The 17,116-nt window shown below is 43.6% G+C and overlaps 5 protein-coding genes across 5 annotated transcripts; 1 reads left to right on the plus strand and 4 right to left on the minus strand.

Moving 5' to 3' along the window:
- Positions 1 to 4,177: 4,177 nt before the first annotated feature.
- Positions 4,178 to 7,080, minus strand: EAF01_009916 (uncharacterized protein). Its single transcript, XM_038918172.1, has 3 exons — positions 6,158 to 7,080; positions 5,705 to 6,106; positions 4,178 to 5,650 (listed from the first exon to the last, which is right to left on the minus strand). Exons 1-3 carry the CDS (start codon positions 6,929 to 6,931, stop codon positions 4,292 to 4,294), a joined length of 2,535 nt encoding a protein of 844 aa, XP_038766142.1. The 5' UTR covers positions 6,932 to 7,080; the 3' UTR covers positions 4,178 to 4,291.
- Positions 7,081 to 7,559: 479 nt separating this feature from the next.
- On the minus strand, positions 7,560 to 10,318 carry EAF01_009917 (uncharacterized protein). The gene is made up of 6 exons (XM_038918173.1): positions 9,714 to 10,318; positions 9,437 to 9,662; positions 9,157 to 9,388; positions 8,744 to 9,101; positions 8,109 to 8,691; positions 7,560 to 8,006 (listed from the first exon to the last, which is right to left on the minus strand). The coding sequence occupies exons 1-6, from the start codon at positions 9,760 to 9,762 to the stop codon at positions 7,739 to 7,741; spliced, it is 1,716 nt and encodes a 571-aa protein (XP_038766143.1). The 5' UTR covers positions 9,763 to 10,318; the 3' UTR covers positions 7,560 to 7,738.
- A 792-nt stretch (positions 10,319 to 11,110) lies between these two features.
- EAF01_009918 (uncharacterized protein) lies at positions 11,111 to 12,188 on the minus strand (the record flags this gene model as incomplete). Its single annotated transcript, XM_038918174.1, has 8 exons — positions 11,111 to 11,174; positions 11,229 to 11,307; positions 11,360 to 11,425; positions 11,477 to 11,591; positions 11,648 to 11,713; positions 11,772 to 11,787; positions 12,060 to 12,100; positions 12,162 to 12,188. 8 exons carry the CDS (start codon positions 12,186 to 12,188, stop codon positions 11,111 to 11,113), a joined length of 474 nt encoding a protein of 157 aa, XP_038766144.1.
- A 624-nt stretch (positions 12,189 to 12,812) lies between these two features.
- EAF01_009919 (uncharacterized protein) lies at positions 12,813 to 13,328 on the minus strand (the record flags this gene model as incomplete). Its single annotated transcript, XM_038918175.1, is given in 2 exon segments — positions 12,813 to 13,161; positions 13,177 to 13,328. The coding sequence occupies 2 exon segments, from the start codon at positions 13,326 to 13,328 to the stop codon at positions 12,813 to 12,815; spliced, it is 501 nt and encodes a 166-aa protein (XP_038766145.1).
- A 1,212-nt stretch (positions 13,329 to 14,540) lies between these two features.
- EAF01_009920 (uncharacterized protein) lies at positions 14,541 to 16,003 on the plus strand (the record flags this gene model as incomplete). Its single annotated transcript, XM_038918176.1, has 2 exons — positions 14,541 to 14,752; positions 14,800 to 16,003. 2 exons carry the CDS (start codon positions 14,541 to 14,543, stop codon positions 16,001 to 16,003), a joined length of 1,416 nt encoding a protein of 471 aa, XP_038766146.1.
- Positions 16,004 to 17,116: the final 1,113 nt, after the last annotated feature.

The raw sequence follows: 17,116 nt of genomic DNA on the forward strand, positions 1-17,116 counted from the left end.
CCGTGGGTAAGATGGACCAAGCAGGAGTTCAAAAGCTTGGGGACCACGGCGAAACTGACAAGCCCTAGCTCAGGGGTAAAGATTGACTGAGCCACTGTTACTACTTACTTTGGGAATTTCCGACGATTCTTCATATTTATTGGACAAGAGGCTTTCTAGAAAGATATCCACATTCAGGAACCATTTCGTAGATTTATTGAAATGATTGGTTAAGTGTTGAAGATGGAGGCTATGGAGTTCTCCATTGAGTTGTCTTTTCTCGCTTACATTCCTTAGTCTGTAACAAGAATAGTACTTTAAGAGGGGCTTACGAAGCTTGGTTGGCTAAAGTACACAGCCATAACCATCCATCCATCGCCAGATGAGTTGAAAATAGAAACTTGTGATTTTTCTCTACAGAGTAGTCTTCGAGATGATAAAGGAACGACACGACGAGAAAAGATTCAAACCAATTTTTCAGCTTCCTTCCTTTTTCATCACATCAAATCTCTGACATCGGGAGTTACTTCAGATGTTTCTGTTTGTAGTTCCCGGAGAAATCTGATGATAGTCTGACTCGGCACTTCCACAAAAATCCAATGGTGATACTGGACTTGTCTGATCTTCCTCGTGTAGCAATGATCATCATACCATCATATTGAGAAAGGGTCCCGCAGGCATTCACGAGATTCCCAAAACTAGGATGTATTGAAGTCTAGGCGAACCAATTTCCTTACCAAAGTAGAAACAGTGGAGTAGATTAATGAACTCATAAAGCATATTCGTAAGAGTACGACATAACTGAGAATGTTTTGCATAAGGCTTCAGAATATCCTTTGACGACGAATACAATTCATTTGAGCAGCCTCGCAGCATCAAAAAATCGTGCAAACACTCTACAACAGTTCGTCTGAAAATGGTAAGATGTTCAATTTGGTAAAACCATTTGATTTCCCCGTGCTCTCCAGAATCTCCGAGGAAGAACGGCGCCAAAACAATATGGTTCAAAGTTAGGCTCATGTATGTTCGAGAACGGAATTTTCAGGCTACCGTTCGTTTTCAACGGCCGATTCATAAAGACAGGCAGGGTACTGAGTTAACTGAACACGATTGATATTATCAAATCTACCATTCCTACAAACAACCTGGCTAAGCTTGAACATTAGATTCCTTGATTAATTCCAGCAGATACGAGAGCCACAATTGTCGAATGTAACTGAAGAACTATGCCATGTCGCATTGCAGGCAGCACACGAAGAAAGGAAAGAATCCTGTAAGGCCATAATACTACCATGCATACGAAGGAACAACAGCAAACGAAATATTATTTTGGAACGTACGAGCCTCAGGCAATAGAGGGTATATAGACTTGCTTTGCATGATTCCTGTCACATACGACCATAGACTGAGGAGAACTGGGCATCCCGTCCGCTCTGCCATACATAAGCCTCAGATCGGTAGATTAGTAGTTGGGTGGGTGACCACCAGCGAATCCCTACTGTTGTATGTATGTATTTCACTTTTGTCGGTGGCGTAACCATTTCACCACACGCTGAGCGATTTTTTGCAGTCGCTATTTTGTCATTGCGCACGCTGTTGTCTCTAGCGTTGTGAGGGGTACATATCTAAGCACTTATGGACGACCATATTCTTCCTTGGTGGGAGTGATTGTCGGTATTTAGCATTTAAACGCCATCGCTCTTTCAAACTCAAAACTTGATCTTATTTTGTCTCATGACTCTCTGCGAAGAATTCCAATCAAGATTCCAAATCATTGAAGTGATATTACGCTCATCTGAATGTTATTTCATGTTCAAGATTGAGAACTGAGTAAGTGAATTGATGTGCGCACGATTAAAGTCTTCAACATTATGGTCTGTGCCCTCACCACCATCCCCCCCCTCGCTTATCCTCAAAATCTCTGCAAAGATTTTTCTCATCCATCATGTCTAGTAATTAATACTCACATTGCAGTTATTTCTTCAACAACATCTATCATAGCCTGCCCGGCTAGCTCAATCGGTAGAGCGTGTGACTCTTAATCACAAGGTTGGGGGTTCGACCCCCCCGTTGGGCTCAATTCCCTTCAATAGAATATTCTTTTTGGAATCTTTTGCTCCCGGGCTCCACTATAAAGTTCGAACATCTCCTGTCATGCTCTTCCTTCACTTGGAGCCCTTAAAGTATCCGTCGTCTTTTCTCTAGCGCAGAAAGCCCCGCCAGGGACCATCCACCCATTTGTGGATGTTCCCGGCACCTTTCTTTTTCTCAAAAGTTTTTCTTAACAGAGCTTTGCTATTCGCTCATCCCGACATTTCTATTTGTGTAACATCTAGTGAGATGCAACCACCTGATCATAACAAGCATCTAGGACAGATGGCCGAGTGGTTATGGCGTGTGACTCAAGCTCAACAGCTTAATTGATGTAAAATCAATTAGCATTCTCATGGGCTCAGCCCGCGGGGGTTCGAATCCCCCTCTGTTCATTACTTTTTGCACTTCTCTCCGAGGGATCATTCATTTTTGCAAGTGCGGTGGGTGATAATCTTACAATGAGAGCATCCCTTCATCTATTTGGTAGTATCGTCGTCTACCTAGATCGGATGAGTGACAGATCACTAAACATTTAAGTGAGTGCTTGAGATTATAGACGAAAATTTTGGTGATGAGATTGGCCTAAGTTCCATTCATCTTGTTCTTCATGTTGCTGTCTTTTCAAACCATAGCGACGGTGGACATGAAGTTCTGTAGCTACAATTTGTTTTGACTATCGACGATATCGCTAAAAGTAACGAGCGTTTCTGCGAGCGATCGTATCATTGTCATTTTTTAAGAGCTGGCATATGTATAGTTGACGACAATTTTAACATCAGTGATTATTTTGGATGGCAATCAAAGTTCTCAAAACCTTGAGTGATGATATTAATGGGAGAAAACTTCCCGCAGTGGACGTGTATGCATATACCTACAATGACTACCTACCCAACTGCTAGTATAACTCGTGGACCACGCACGTTACTTTCCCAAGCCATGTCAAGTGCTCTAGAGCACCCGCGGGTGTTTGATGACTTCGAGTCGTTGGGATGCAGAAAGGTTCATATAAAGAGATAGTGGAATGGACGCTCCGATCTACCGAGTTCATTCGTTGTGATGAATAATGTCACTTGAAGGTTCTTGTAGAGTGAATATCCTAGCTAACTTGAAGTGGGTATATAGAGCAAGTAGATATCAACATGCCTTTGAATGGAGCGGGGTAGCGGATTCACTTACTTTATGCATCGCATTATGGGGCCATCATCTACAGTAGCTAGAACTTCCAAGTTCACCATCAGAGCGTCCGTGGGAAAATTGTTGATGGTACTTACAGATTTCTAGATTGTTGGACTTCTGTACCCTCTATTCATCAACAAAAAACAAAATATGATTCACATCCTCATTACCAAACCCTATCTCCCAACAAAACTACAAAAATTCAAAGTCAAGATGTACACAACAGGTGAATAGATACCGCCCACATAAGGGTCTGTTACACATCTGACCTATGGATCCTTCAGCATCTTTCGATCCAAAGCCCTGGTGAAGCTAAATGTATTTTTCAATCCTGCCACTTACTTCTCTCTATACCACCCATCCATCCAAATAATCCACACTCAGCATCGACCACATTCACGTGAAATCCTCAAATGAGTATTCGCGAGTGTTGGAGTCAATGATATAGATTGAACCCCTCCCGTACTCACCAGAGGAGTTCTGTTGCATAGATGCAGCGATCTTCCTGAGATCTATAAGAATATTTTCAAGGTAAAAAGGACCCTGATAACACTAACTCTCTGTCACATAGTGTATACTTCCCCGTATACCACCTTACAGAATCGACAATCAGTGTTATTCATCGTATGAATGTTTGTTATTGCCGGTAGAGGATATCAGCCCGGAGCTTTAGATGGCATAGATGATATTGTAAGATACCTCCAGTATCGTCCAAAGGTGCCAGCAGGGAGCATTTACAGATATTCAATGCGAGAGAAATAATGTACTTTAGTCGAATTGTAATGGTCGGAATGAAAATGCCACAAGGCCGAGTACTATCTCATCTCCAGTCGTCTCTTTGTATACATATTCAGAAAACAAGGAAGATCTTGGCACCGTGAATTTAGAATCATAATGACGAAGAGTGATTGACTTGGATTTGACCATAAACTCCAGAATCACATAATTTAATACTTTAATAGAAGTTTGATAATATACAAGATGAACATAACATGATAAACAGATGTATCCGTACTCCAAGATCTATAGATATACACACACACTACTCCTCATCCCCATCAACCTCAACATAACTCTTTTTCTTTGCCGCAGCTCTTCCACTTTGTCTAGCCGGCTTAGCTTTCGTGGTCGGTTTCGCCAATTCATCATCAGCCGATAAATCAGGCATACTCAAATCGTTATCCTCGTCCTCGTCCTCATCTTCATTCGAGACGCTAGCACTAGGTGTCTGCACTTTCTTCGCATTTCTCTTCTTCGCTGGCGCAGGCGCAGGCTTCTTCTTAGCAGGCGTACTCTTTTTAGATGAACCAGGCCCCGCCGCAAACCCATTGGCTTCTGATCTCTCATCGACTTTAGATTGCGAAGTTTTGACCAATTCTACCACTTCGTACACATCATTCAGACATTCCGCCTTCGCTAGTTTCGCCTTAACCCCTTCATCAAAAGGCATCTTTTTCCTCTCGGTTATTTTCTTCCTTGCCTCAAAATTTGCGGGCGTAGGGTTCTTAAACATCTCATCTTCTTCTTTGGACCCTTCAGAATTCTTCTTCTTGATTTCTCGCTTCTTTGGTCGCAACCATTCTTCCATACCGACTGGCCAGTACACACGATTATCATTTCCTCCCATGCCAACTTCTTCTTCTGGTATTATCTCTTTGCTTGCTTCCTCTTCTTCTTCGACCTCGTGACCAAATTCTTCAATCTCATCTGCGATCTGCTTCTTGGTCTTCTTCTTCTTGAGCTTCTTAGGTAAGGCGCGATTATCATCATCTCTTTCGTAAGGAACAACATCATTGAACTTATCGTATCCCGGTAGTTTAAATGTCCTCATGAGTTCAAACACAGCTTGCTCTTTGTCTTTTGCTTCGATCATCAAGTCCATATCATTAGCGCAGGGTGGAAGTGTTGCAGGTCTAGGATTATGCTTTCGTCTTTGACGACCTGTAACGGCTTGGGGCGTCTGTTCGCTGTAATGCATTTTCTGTGTGATACCTTTCTTCGTCCATCCAGCCTTGATTCTAGGAAAAAGCTCCATAATGTCCTTAGTACCTTCACGAATTTGACTGGAATCGAACATTATGTTATGGTGGTGAAAATCAAGACATAGAGGAATGTTGAGCTCTTCACATATTGGAAGGAGGTCGTGAACAGTCCATGATACATCATCGTTCTCCAAGACGAGTCGTTGTTTAATGGAAGGTGAAAGCTTGGCGTAATTTTCACGGAAGCGATCGAGAGTGGCTGCTTTGTCGCCAAATGTACCTCCCATGTGTAAGATTAAAACTGCATCTCGGTCGATTTGTGGTGGCAATTTCAGGAGTCGGAACAGTTCATCATGATACTCAAGGTCTCGAAATGCATTTGCAATAACCTCTGGACGGGGAGAGCCTAATTGGGTGAACTGCAAACAACTTATTAGCTTTTAGCTTTCGAGATGAATCAAAATGCAACTTACTTGTCCAGGATGTGAGCTAACTCGATGTCCCAATTCAGCTACCACTTTCCCCACCTCCGCAAGAGCTTCGCTGGCGAACGGGGCAAGGCTATAGCCATATTCGGCATGACTAGCGAATGGAAACATTTCCGAACTTAGTCTCATGAATTTGATACCATATTTATCATTCCATCGTAGCATTTTTGGTAGGTCTCGAACGTTTGCTAGGCACAATTCTTCAACATATCGTTGTCCTCGCTCGATAGAAGCTGGCTTCGATTTATCTGGTCGATTCTTGGTTGCATGCTCAGGCTGTGAAGGGTCTTTCAAAGGATGTCGATGTTCGACGATAGAAGCCATACGACAGGTTCGAGATGTAAAAACAGGAGGATCTGAGGATCTGAGGTAGGTATTCAGACATGCCTAGATTCTAATATCAGCATCTCGAACATGAGTTGCGACAGAAAAACTTACATATCCTAATCTTCCTTTCCACGGCAGAGGCAGATAGTCACTATTAATAGGGGGCGGTCTTCTCGCCTCCAACTTTATAGCATCAGAATCCTCTGCCTGCCCATCTTCGTCTCCGTCAGGATCCAGCCTCTTATCCCATTCGTCTTCGTCATCCTCCTTTTTAATTTTCTTCTCCGCAGCCTTTTTAGCTGCCTGTTCTGCTACAAATGCTTTTATCTCATCTGACCCTTTCTTTGCAGCAATTGAGCTTTTGGTCGGGGCTTTCTTCTGTTTCTTAGCAGGTGTGGGTACTGGAATATCATCACCAATATCTGAGAGGGGCGAATCGTCTTCCTCATTCTTGACAGGAACAGTTACACCATTGTCCTTTGCGGGAGTTATGGGGACCTCGATTTTCTTAAGATCGAACGACTCCCCAGGTTCGTCAGCATCTGGGCTTGCACGAAGTGCTGTTTTGCTATCTACAATATCTGCATTGTGCTCGGGGTTGGTGTCAGGTTTGCCCCTGCGTGAAGACTGCCGCGAAGGTCTGGCAGGTGGTTTAATAAAAGTAGACTGAGTCGAAGGAAGAATTGGAGTTGAAGCGGCATCAGTCAAGGGAGTCGCAGCAGCTGCTGATCTCTTTCGTTTAGGTGCCATTTTTAGGCCTCTAAATTGAGAATTGCTTTGGCGCAAGGGGGAAATTTTGCGCGCACTGCCAATCCCAGCACTGTGAAGCGACAGCTGTGTAAGATATCTGCCGGAGCACAAGTGAAAAGAACGGGAAGTAAACATTCAATGTCGAAGTTCAAAAATAAGAAACAATGGATGAAAAAAAAAACTACCTACATCGAAAAGATACATATTCATTGGGAGCTCACGTCTGTCGCGTCTATGGAATGAATTAGATACGGCATGCGCTTAATCGATGGCTTATAGCTTTTAGCCTTCTCCATGGTTGTAGGTATCTGAATGAGGTATGTCGGATCGAAGCTAAACAGCCATGACGTTGACGACTTTTTAGCTCTAATATCACGTGATTAGCACCCTCCCATCAAAGAAATCAGACTTGGTTAATGAATGGTCAAATACAGCTTTGCGTGTCAGAGAGCTATATATACCTAGCCATCATTAGAACAATTTGACTTCACATGAGTTCTAAGCGCTAATTCCCTATATTTTCTTGGACATAAGCTTCAGATCGAGCTCTGAATCGTGCTCTCGAAATTCTACTTTTCTCGTAAGAGTTCATCTAATGATCGTTTACTGCTCGCAATAACAGAGCACACAATAATCTAAATCACCATTCAAGAAGTCTCAAGCCTTGGATCATCTATGAACATGCATAATCGCGTTCCCAATTCTTGAGTGCATGATAGTCAACTGGAAACCAATGAATTAATCGATTTCCGCGCTAGATTTACGCCTAAGATCTTGCTACAGCCCATAAATCTCGGCTAAGGTGTTAGACCTTGCTCAAAGAACAGAACATCTTCTTATAGAAGATTGTATTATTAATTATCAATGGCCCTTCATTGAGTGCTTGAGAGAAGCAAAGAGATGCATCCATCACTATATGTATCGCGAAGAATAACCACACGATTAGACCACTGTACCACGCTCACGACCAACAGCTGCCTTCTCATCATGAAGACCATGATGTTGATCTTGTCGTGCATCGGTGATACCATCACGATGACGAGCGCTCTCTGGAGTAACTACGCCATCATTATGATGGGTGCGCTTCTCGCCAGGGACACCACCAACGCCACCGACGGGGGCAGCGACCTTGACTGCACCTGCTTCGATATCCGCCGCTAATCTGTCTAGTCTGGATCCCTCGGGAAGTTTTTGCCATGGATGGAGACCACTGTATTGAGATTGAAGAGTTAGTATCTTTGTTCATGAACAGAAGATGTTCTGAGAAACAGGGAAAAGTAGAGACCGCATTGCAAAGAAAGAGAGCACATACCTGTTAAAAACTTCATCCATCTCCTCGAGTGTTTTGCCCTTAGTCTCGGGAGCTGTAAGGAAAATATGGATGAAAGCAAGTGCGTTGAACGTGGCGAAGATCATGTACATCTTCCAGTTGATGTTCTTCAACAATGGCGGGACAGCAAAAGCAAGAACACAGTTCCAGAACCAATTTGCTGAGGTTGCGAGAGAAACAGCCTTTGCACGAATCTTATTTGGGAAGATTTCGGCTGGGTAGGTCCATGATGAAGGTCCCCAGGTTGTTGCAAATGCACAAACAAATAGATATGTCATAGCAACGATGGCAGATGATACACCCTTCTTATCGTGAACAACCCATGTCAGGTTTTTATTCTGTTCAGTTTGAGTCTTCGATGTGTTGTTGGGTTCACCGTAGCCTGCTTGAAGTCCACCAGCAATGAAAAGGAAGGTCATCATGAGGAAGGAACCGATGAGCATAGCTGGGCGACGTCCGAAACGATCAAGATAGATGATAGCAGGTAAGGTCAACAACACATTGAGGATGTATTGGATCGAGGCGGTAATAAGTGGGTTTGCAATGTTTGCTCCTTGCATGATATCTAAAAGAATCATTAGTGACATACCCTACTAAAGCCGAGAAAAAGTACTTACAAACGACGTAGTACATCATGATATTCATGCCACAGAGTTGAGACCACATCTGAATGGACATTCCTAAAACAACACGCTTGATCATACGTGGGGCCACAAGTTGCTTGTAAGAGCTGACAGCTTCTTCACGTTCGAATCGGAGTGCCTCCTCAATTTCTTGATATTCTGCGAGAACCTTTGGGTGGTTCACATCACCACCGCCATGAAGGTCTGCAATAACCTTGATGGCTTCCTCCCATCTATCCTTGGAGGCCAACCATCTAGGAGATCGTGGCAAGAAGAACATACCGAAGAACAAGATAACTGCCGGAACGATTTGTATACCCCAGGGGATTCGGAAAGCAGAATTAGGTTGGTCCTGTGGAAGATATTGATTAGTTTGCTAGCTCCTATAATGGTTACGTCGTACCTACTGGATTTTCTGCACCACCTCCAATTGTCGAAGCACCGTATTGGATGAAGTACTGAATAAGAATACCCCATGTAATTGCCCATTGTTGGAGAGAGACGACTCGGCCTCTGATTTCCTTTGGAGCAATCTCTGATTGATAGACAGGACAGATAGCGGAAGCAATACCAACACAGATACCAGCGATGACTCGACCGACAACCAGCATAGCTACATTGATTGAAGCACACTGAATACTATGGAAAGCATTAGTTTTGTTCTAATAATTGGAGGTCAAAACTTACATTGAGCCAATGATCCAAAAGATAGACGCAATTTGAATGCTAGCTCGTCTAGACCATCTATCGGCAATGAAAGAGGAAGCTAAAGCACCGATGAGAGATCCAGCGGGCATTGCACATGTAATTCCACCTTGACCGTAAGATTGAGGATTATGGAAGTATCTGACGTATGCTTGAGTTCCAAGAACGCCAGACATACTCGAGATATCGAAGCCGAAAAGACCACCGCCTATATATGTTACTCGTTGTTATTGCATTGGATACGAAGAGAATGACTTACCTATTGCGGCGAAGGCGCAGATAACGTAGACATTGGTAGTGTACCACATTATGATTGAGTGAACGACTCCTCGATGATATTAGTTCTGAAGGTATGAAAGTGCAAAGATTGTCAAATTCGAAAAGGTGTATTCAGGTTATTGTTGGTTATAAGTTGGATCCTTGATCTAGACTGTTGGAAACTTAAGTAGCAATGAGCCGAGCCACCTACGGCGGGGCAGTAAGTAATATGTTTTCATTAATCAGTCCACTGCTGTATTCACTGAAGAATCTGCTTTCCACACGTGCTGTGTCAAATTCTCAAGCTAGATGTTGGGGTAATTTGGTGAATGAGAGACCCATGCTCCTAGAAAATCGGTAATTCACTGAAAGACGCTACTAATATGTGAGTAGAGTTGATTAGCTCTAATTGTGAAACGCTCAAGGCGAGGCGCATGATCTGTCTGCATTCGCCCATACTCCGAGAGATTCAAAAACATTCATAGGACCCTCGAGGAGAATCTGGGGTAAATTATCCGTCGAAGGATTCAATCCCCGTAGCCTTGCAGTGCTTGCTTGGCATGTTTACCTCTGCATAAACACGAACCACCTAAACACACAATCCATCTTATGCGAGTCGTATAGCAAATTTACTTCAAAGGGTTCAAATCTGGGAGTCGTGGGTAGGACGACTCAAAGCATTGAACGCCCACATCATGTTTTCCAAATCGAGCCTATAGCAAATCAGAAGGTTAATCAAACAAACCAATTGCTTCACTCAGACTCTTTTCTAGTCACTACCTGGTTCATTGAACGCCGAAGACGCACCGTTGCGGCTTAAGCCACTGCTGAATACTGCCAACAGAAATGCGGGCTACAGATATTCTGGGATATCAAAATGTTGATGACACAAGTGAATAGCTATTTCGAGCACGCTCCAAGAAGCATTGTTTATCCAATCATTGATTAGACCACACGTGGTGTAACATCCCATTTAATACTTGTCCCAGTCCTCATACCCGCCAACTTGTTCCGAGGCTTGACTTGGCACTAAATGTTGTTGCGGGGTTAACACTGAATGGCACATACTAGCACTTGTTCGATGTTCTGGTGACCAATCAATCACTGTAATTCACCTAGCAACTAAACCGCCCAGCAGAAACAGCGACCTCGAATCATTTATCAATAAAATGCATACACCGACTAAAACAGGAGAAAGCCACAATTAAATACAAATTGTCCAATTCTGTCTAGTGATCTGGACCATTATTTTGGCACCGAATGCTCGGGTCAAGGTCAAGATATGTTCTGCCTGTGAAAGACACTTACCAAATTTGCCTAGACATGACCACGAGATGACTTTAAAGTCCAGAATGAATGGACCACGTCGTACACATAAGGCTGAAGCACGTGTGCATTTTAAGGACGAGGTGGTAGTTCTTCAACTATGTTTTTGGGTTCTTTCCACGCGAGTGCAACGTATCTATCATGAACCAATTTAGCTTGTAAATCCGAAAGACTGGAGGTAAAGACTGACTTTGTATGGCTTCCACGTGCTGCCAATTCGCCCTTGCTATTTGTGAACTGGATAGAAGTATACGCTAAAGTCTTCCCAACTACTCTTATTTTAGAAATATGATATCCGAAAAACGATGAGACAATACTTACATTTATCGCAAGTCACCACCGCTTTCAGCACATCTCCAACCTTACCGCCAGAGTTGAGGTATGTAACTGCAGTTGGGTCAGATACATGAGATTACAATTGGTTCGCATAACGTTTACCATTCAAATCAGTAGAAACACCCGTGGCATAAAGTCCTCTCGAGGCAACAGCTAGTGAGCCACCTAGGTCTACCATGCTGGCAATCGTGCCTCCATGAATAATATTCAAACGGTTCTATCGCAAGACAATTCAACGAGTTGCTCATATAAAATTTGGCAAGGTTTCCTTACGGTGTGCTCCTTCTTGATATCAAGCTCAAAATTTACACGTCCTGGCTCGGCTCCTGTAACTCGAAGCTTTCCAAAGTCAATGGAAATGATACGCAGCAAAATACATAGCAAATGCTCTTCCTACATTTTCACCAAAGAGTCTATAGTCACACGTCAGTCGATATTTTATGGAAACAGTTGTCGTCATAATAGCAGTGAAAAATGTTCCAGACTGATCTAGTACAGAGGAGGTACGCTGTTACATGCCGCAAGAAGCACCGGGGCCCAATGAACGGCAACCCATAACGACTAGATTGCTTTCAGAGACTTGCTGAAAGCTTCAGGCTCGAAAGAAAAGCCGAATAAACACTTGCGTCGACAGATCGAAGCTGTACTTTACAAAACAACACTTAAAATACATGAAAAACAGTACCTCGGCTCAAGTCCTGATGATTCTTGAAAAGACTTCAGAACCTATTGAGTGAAGGTAATGATGTCAGCGTCGGCATATTTTGGTGGCCTGTCGATAACTCACTGATCTCACAAATCTTAGAGCAGCCATGTTGTAGAATTAATGGTATGGTCAAGCTGGATAGATTGTCGATATAATAAGAAAGTGTTGTAGTTACATAAATGTCGGTAATTATATATGAGGACACCGCGATTAGCTGAACAGGGATAATACCCTTGCCTGATTCTCAGGCCGCAGTGAGCGAGGCCGCCCGCCATTTGAAGTTAGTTACTGGGGCCGCATCGGCCGGTAACGAACATTGGATAGGTATAAAATAACCCTCAGGTAGATTTGTAGAATCTAGATACCTGGACCTCCTGTGTTGTCTACTGGTGTCATCAAGCATCAAATCGATCAAATTAATTGATAATTCTGTTTCTTGAACCATGCGATCATGCTCTTTTACCAGTAATGCATGTTCGTCTGACTTCGTTTTCACCAAAGCTGTTTGGACTCTCATTATGTGTGTGGTTGTGTTTGTGGTCGCGGTTGCAGTAGCTGTAGTAGTTCCAGTCATATTTCCATGGCTCCACTACTGCCTGATTAATCCATATTGCGTATCATGAGCCTGGTTAGTTCTGTTCTAAATGGAGCAACGCGTGCAAAATACAAAGCTCACATGTGATGAGTCTGGTTGTCAACATATCGTCCATTTGTAGCTTGAAATTCGATAGTCTAGGCGAGACTATCATCATATAGAACAATCCGTAAAACCGACCTACCTCTCTCTATAATCAATTCTTTAACATCCCATTGTATGTCCCCCAAAACAAGCTTCTTCTGGATCTCCCCAATATCTGGTACATTCGCTGTTGCTACTAATTGGTACATAGGCGTCTCAGTATTCTGCTTTCTGCTACCACCTCCTAGCTGCTCATCATGCTCCGGCCTTCGCAGAATTAATGGGTCTTTCCCTCTACCAACTAGAACTACGAAGTCTCCTTTCCTCATACTCGTCCCAGCAAATACGTACCATCCCTCACGATCCCTCGAAACCGCCAACGGTGAAGACCCGAACCCATCCCTATATTTGCTCTACCTCAAATTTCTCTTCTTCAACTCACTCTGTCTGTCACCCGGCTTATTGGAGAACTCCCCATTTCTTTGCATTATTCCAGCCAGCCCTTCAATCTCACCAAAAACATGTCCGTAGACCACCAACGTACCTCTATCAACGAGGAATTTATCCATGTTTTGAGGAAATGTTGAAGACTCTGAAATCTATTGCATACTTTCTGGCTCACCTGGTCCCGGCAACGGGGATGAGAAATCCGGAACCAAAGACGGTCAATCTTTGTCTTTTGTGGGCTTCGCATGCGTAACAATCATTCTCAGAGCTCCCAAATGTCCATCCTCTCTTAGGACATATTGCGTAGTGTCGGTACACAGTTTCTTCAACGACTGCCTGTGATTAAATCGTGAAAGCCGTTGTGTTGGTCGTATTCTACCCCAGGATTTCCAAAAAGGCATTTTATATATAATGCTGGCGACTATTGTCATTCCCAAGACACTATACGTCTGATCCATTGGTAACGTAGACTTTTTGCCTCGAAATCTAGCGAGAAGCTATCCTAAATCGAGCACATTCTCCCCTGCAAGCTTGAGCTCACGATTGATGCCAGGAACGACATACATCGACTTCAAGACAGTCGGGTATGTCTGTATGGCCAAGCTTAGCTGGTAGATACGCGGTATGATGTCTGGTTCACTGAGGTACTGGGCAGGAATCCGATTCTCAATCTGAGGAAAGTTTTGAATGATAGAAACTAGATGGAGAATATTCATTACATCGTGATGGCCTACAAGAGTTTTTCGACTGGAAGATAACACCATTTCTTGGACTATCCAGAATCGCGTGGAATATGGTCCAGCGAGTATATCTTGCATTGCTTTCCAGCCAGAGACATACTCCGGCCTAGTATGCCAGTTGCAGTCGACCCACCCCTGCAGCCACGCTTGATATCATTCAGCACTTGCCGAGCACTATGCCACCTCCGTGTAGATGAACACACAACTTGGAAATGTAAATGACAAACATAATGACAAAGGAATGACATACAAGATACCCTTCTCATCACTCTCGGCCCATGCATATGATAGAACTTCATACGTAGGCACATTTGGGTAGAGCGGAGGAAGATCCCCCATAGATTGCCATTGTGTGAAATTTGGCACGATTCATTTCCAATTCAATCGGACCGTCCGCATTTCCAGCCTTGATACTAATAACTAATGTGCTTCACCGTAATTCATTCGTAGGGGAAAGACAAAGACATGGTCCAAGCTCAAAATTCTCCATCACCAGGCTACCCATTACTTGCAAGGCTGCAGAACTTCTTGAATTTCCTACCAGCAATGACGAATTCATAGTATCTGCGGGCGATAGACAATAACCATTTCAATATGTCTGTCTCAACTCTTGCTTCATTCGAGTACCTGGAGAGATTACCAGGTACAACGTTCAGGCGATTGTATCAGCAACCTTCTACCTCTTTGGCCATTTTCAGGCGCATGCTGCCTCATCTTGCCAAAACCTTTGTGATGGCACTACTCTATATGCCTAAGCCATTGCCCCTCACAGCTCTGGATCAATGGGTACAACCTAAGAGCAAGAAGTATGTATCCTGACTTGAAATGGATGCCATATGCTAAAATGTCCTAGGCAAAAAGATCAAGCCCTATCCTTATTATCGCGACTGCATATTGTCGATATCACTGCGCTGAGCCGAGAAGATCCTCAAACTGTAGCTTTGACTAAGAATTTTGGAGCATCTCTACGACTGGCACTTACAGGTGGAGGAAACCATCAATCTTTCGGAGTTCCTTCGTCGGATCACATTGTGCCAAATGTCGATATTGATTTCTTGGATACACATGCTCGAATGCAATGGGAAGGGATTCTACATTATATGGTCAACACTGTCACGTCCGGGTCAGGAAAAGATGGAAATGGGCCAGCAAATTCAGTAAAGGCACTACTTGATGCAGGAAAATTGGTTACAAGAGGTCGAAGTATCGGTATCACTCAAGCTGGATTCTCATTTCTATTGCAAGAAGCCAATGCGCAAGTCTGGACTCTGCTCCTTCTATGGATTGAAAATGCAGAAAGTATGGGGATGGATTCCGTCGACGTACTTTCTTTTCTCTTCATGCTAGGCTCTCTCGAACTCGGACGTGCATACAGCACTAAGACTCTCACGGGCGCCCAACAAGGGATGCTCGCCAACCTCATCGACTTGGGATTAATCTACCTTCCCCCTTCAGCCCCCACTCAGTTTTTTCCAACACGTCTAGCCACAACTCTTACCTCTGATGCCAGTGCACTCCGCACTGTGGCTGCAGGATTTGATGCTGCCTCCAAATCAGCCGCCAGCCAAAAGGGGTTCATAATAATCGAGACTAACTACCGCCTGTACGCTTACACAAACTCACCCCTCCAAATTGCTGTCCTTTCACTCTTCACTAAACTCAACACTCGCTATCCCAACATGGTCAGTGGCCGCGTCTCTCGTGATTCTATCCGTACCGCTATAGCTCATGGCATCACATCCGACCAAATAATTACCTACCTATCCACCCATGCGCATCCTCAACTCGTCAAAGCTTCTTCCGCATCCCATGGAGGACCTGTACTACCACCTACAGTCGTCGATCAAATTCGTCTTTGGCAATTAGAAAACGAGAGAATGAAAGCCGTACCCGGATTCTTAATGAAGGATTTTGAGACGCAGAAGGAGTACGAAGGGTGTGCAAAATATGCTGAGGAGGTGGGAGTGTTGGTTTGGAAGAGTGATGCAAAAAGGATGTTCTTTGTCACGAGGGTGGAGCAGTTAAGAGATTACTTCAAAGCGAAGAAAATAAGATAGGGATAGGGAAGAAAGAGGATAATGTTTTGGATGTTGTGGTATTCATTCCGATCAACAGTGCGTGCTAATGGATGACTGCTTGGTGCATCCCACGCAGCTCGGTGGGATACACACAAAGACGACCGAGTGGAACAGAGATGACGCACTTTAGCAACACGGCGCACTCTAATACTTCAGATTTCAATAGAAAACGAAAACTGGCCACAAGGGAAAGGAATCACGATGGATTAGGATGGGATGGGACATGAAATAGTGCATAGCGAGGCGTTTAAGGTGTTTAAATAAAGTCGTATGATTCCGGGGGATTTATATATACATATACCGTAGATACCAAGAAAGGTAGATGCCATCCTACTCGAAGTATTCACAATCTTAATCTTCAGGGTCTTCCAAGCCCCTCAAAGACCAAAATACTCGAACTTTCTAAAATTGAAAATATCCACACGATTCGTAATGGATGCACGAGCATTTTAGTTAATACCCTACCCTACATAAAAAGACTTCCGAAAAGTTACCTACAATCAATTTATTTACACTTCCTCTACGTGAATATCGGATTTTCCCTTGGAGAATAACCCAAACAATCTCAACGTCTCGAATAATCTCCACGTTTCTACCTTACCTAGTATTATCCGAGGCTCTGCTCGTCGGTAGATAGACAGGTAGGTAGGTAAAGCTGAAGGAGCTTTCTCCGGGCTGATATACATCTCTTTTTCTGGGGTTTGTTTTATTTTATTTCGCGGTTCCTTTCATCGTAGCATAGCATAGCATAACGTAGCATAGCATACCTAGGCAAAAAAGGCTCCTTACATATCTATCTACCCACTAGATACCTACGCACCGACTCAACTCACCAAGCACACATAAACCATCCACCCATCAGATATCCAAACAATCTCCTCCCACATCTCCTACAATTCGCTAGTCCTCACCCTAATCCTCACCCTAATCCTCCCACTTCTCCTACAATTCGCTAGTCCTCACCCTAATCCTCACGCTAATTCTCACTCCAACTCATCACAAACACACCAAGCATCCAAGTCATCATTTTCATAATCATAATATTGTATCCTATCTCCCTATGTCTAGCTCAGATATCCCTCCATCCCTCCA

This window comes from Botrytis porri (genome assembly GCF_014898465.1).
Source record: "Botrytis porri strain MUCL 3234 chromosome Unknown BPOR_015, whole genome shotgun sequence".
Taxonomy (NCBI): Eukaryota; Fungi; Ascomycota; class Leotiomycetes; order Helotiales; family Sclerotiniaceae; genus Botrytis; species Botrytis porri.

Bases quoted from the DNA above. Each gene is read 5' to 3' on its own strand.
- EAF01_009916 (XM_038918172.1), bottom strand. From the start codon at position 6,931: ATGTTTACTTCCCGTTCTTTTCACTTGTGCTCCGGCAGATATCTTACA. The intron at 6,107-6,157 runs GTAAGTTTTTCT...ATTAGAATCTAG, and splicing joins GGAAAGGAAGATTAGGATAT to GCATGTCTGAATACCTACCT. The intron at 5,651-5,704 runs GTAAGTTGCATT...AGTTGTTTGCAG, and splicing joins TTAGCTCACATCCTGGACAA to TTCACCCAATTAGGCTCTCC.
- EAF01_009917 (XM_038918173.1), bottom strand. From the start codon at position 9,762: ATGTGGTACACTACCAATGTCTACGTTATCTGCGCCTTCGCCGCAATA. The intron at 9,102-9,156 runs GTAGGTACGACG...TATCTTCCACAG, and splicing joins GAGGTGGTGCAGAAAATCCA to GACCAACCTAATTCTGCTTT. The intron at 8,007-8,108 runs GTATGTGCTCTC...ATCTCAATACAG, and splicing joins ATGGATGAAGTTTTTAACAG to TGGTCTCCATCCATGGCAAA.